The sequence below is a fragment of the Aplysia californica genome, unplaced genomic scaffold (assembly GCF_000002075.1).
Source record: "Aplysia californica isolate F4 #8 unplaced genomic scaffold, AplCal3.0 scaffold00237, whole genome shotgun sequence".
Lineage (NCBI taxonomy): Eukaryota > Metazoa > Mollusca > Gastropoda > Aplysiida > Aplysiidae > Aplysia > Aplysia californica.
In genome coordinates, this window is record NW_004797507.1 from 757780 (window position 1) to 760199 (window position 2420).

Here is a 2420-nt window from a genome sequence, read left to right on the forward strand (position 1 = left end):
CTCCCACATTCTAGATCAGTCAAGAGGCGGGGTTCCGATCCTGCCTGTCACTGCCAACCAAACTCGGCCTGAAAAGGATATAATTATCTCAGCAAAAAGACCAAGATTCTCCTATAAAACATGTTCTCCTTACCCAGGAATCAAACTCGGGTCTCCTACATGTCGCTACCCCAGAATTACAAAATATTATGTGCCCAGTACCTAGTTTTGAGAAATGTGACTTCAAATTATTTTTTAAAGTTTCACAACATGTCAAACTTTTCGAATGCAAGTCTTTGAACATTTTGATGACGACTTCAAATAATCTTACGATTTCGATAGAGCAGATAGAGCATTTGTTTCTTGACATCGTGGCCTTAATAACTAGGGGAAAAAAAAAAAACGTCCAAAAATGTCAGATAGAACTTTGTATTTTTCTGAGGTAGCGCCATACCGCTGCACCATCACACACCAAGACGCGCACAGTAATAAATAATCTCTACTTTAGAGTTACAAAGTTCTGTCTAACTATTTTGGTCGTTTGGAGTCACTAAGACCATGAGGTCAGAAAGCAAATTAATAATGTATGTTCTATCTTCTCTATCAAAATCGAAAGATTATTCGGAGTTGCTATGGAGATATTCAAAGGATTGCATTTGGAAAAGCTTGACATTTTGTGAAACTCGAAAAAATTTTCGTCAAATTTGTCAATATTAGGCAGATCTACTGAGCAGATAGGACTTTGTAATTCTAGAGTAGCGAGATATCATAATTTCTGAAAATTGGGGAAATGTAGAATTTCACAGATGTTACGCTCCTTGCAACACTGGGAGGTTGTACAAGAGGCGGGACCTTCGACTTAAACGTCCATTTCCGAAAAGACCGATAATTTGTGTTAAAGAAAAGGGGCGTACTTATACATCTGCTATTAAATTTTTCAAAACTTGAATTGATGGGATGCGTATAATAAATCTTCTAAATTACAGTTTCTGAAAACTAGACTTGAGGAGTAGTGTAAAATATAAAGATTTACAATGAAAAAGAAACAACAACAACAACAAAAACAACAACAACAAAAACCCCAAACAAACAAATCTACAAACGAACAAAGACAACACCACCACCACTAAGAAACAAACAAACAAATAACAACAAACAAACACCAACAAAACAAACAAACAAATAAACAGACAAAACTAAACAACAACAAATAAACAAACAACCACCACCACCACCACCAACAACAACAACAACAACAACAACAAATCCCTCTATATATTTACCACCAAGCGCTCGTTTCACAACCCCTCCAGTAGTCAGGGCGATCATACACAGGAACACGGCGGCCCGGAGAGATGATGACGTCATGGTTGAGGGATTTCACTCACACTCACACAGACGTTGGCAACACTGACTGGGACCTGTGGGGAGAAAAGTTGTGTTTCTAGAGTCTGACATGAAAAGAAGTCGTGTTTCTAGAGTCTGGCAGGAAAAGTCGTGTTTCTAGAGTCTAGCAGGATGGGGTGAAAAAAGCCGGGTTTTTTTAGAGTCTGGCAGGAAAAGTCGTGTTCCTATGGTCTGACAGGAAAAGCCATTTTTGTAAAGTCTGACAAGACGGGCCGAGAAACGTCGTTTTTGTTGAGTCTGACAAGATGGGGAGAGAAAGGTCGTGTTTCTAGAATCGGACAGTATTGGGTGAGAAAAGTCGTATTTCTATAATCTGACAGGAGGTTGTTAAAAAAGTCGTGTTTCTAGAGTCTGAAAGGATGGGGGGAGAAAAGTCGTTTTTGTAGAGTCTCACAGGAAAAGTCATGTTTCTCGAGTCCCACAGGATGGGGTGAAAAATCGTGTTTCTAGAGTCTAGCAGTATGTGGTAAGAAAAATCGTTTAACTAGAGTCTGACAGGATACCGTTAAAAAAGCGTTTCTAGAGTCTGATGGGATGGGTTGAGAAAAGTCGTTTTTCGGGAGTCTGACAGGATGAGGTGAGAAAAGTCGTGTTTTTAGAGTCTGACAGGATGTGGTGGAAAAGTCGTTTTGTAGAGCCTGATATGATGCGGAGAGAAAAGTCGTATTTGCAGAGTCTGACAGGAAAAGTCGTGTTTGTAGAGTTTGACAGGGTTTGCTGAAATAAGTTGTGTTTTTAGAGTCTGGCAGGATGTAGTGGAAAAGTCATTTTTGAAGAGCCTGACAGGATGCGGTGGGAAAAGTCGTAAGTCGTGTTTCTAGAGTCTGACATGAAAAGTCGTGTTTGTAGAGTCTGACGTGATGTGGTAAATAAGAAAAGTCGTGTTTCTAGAGTCTGACAGGCTTGTACAGTTTTGTGCACAAAAAAGGCGGGGGCGGGCACAATGACATCAGCGTCACCTAATGGGGAATAGAAACATTGATCAAGTATGAATGTACACACAAACTACAATATATAAGCATACACACACACAC

At 39.8% G+C, this 2420-nt stretch overlaps 1 protein-coding gene across 1 annotated transcript in view; it reads right to left on the reverse strand.

The window, feature by feature from the left end:
- Positions 1-1395, reverse strand: part of LOC101858945 — a 3719-nt gene extending 2324 nt beyond the window's left edge. Inside the window, exon 1 of the mRNA XM_005100135.1 lies at positions 1263-1395. Coding sequence (XP_005100192.1) covers positions 1263-1347 — 85 coding nt within the window. The 5' untranslated portion in view covers positions 1348-1395. The remainder of the gene's footprint in view (positions 1-1262) is intronic.
- Between the last annotated feature and the right edge of the window lie 1025 nt (positions 1396-2420).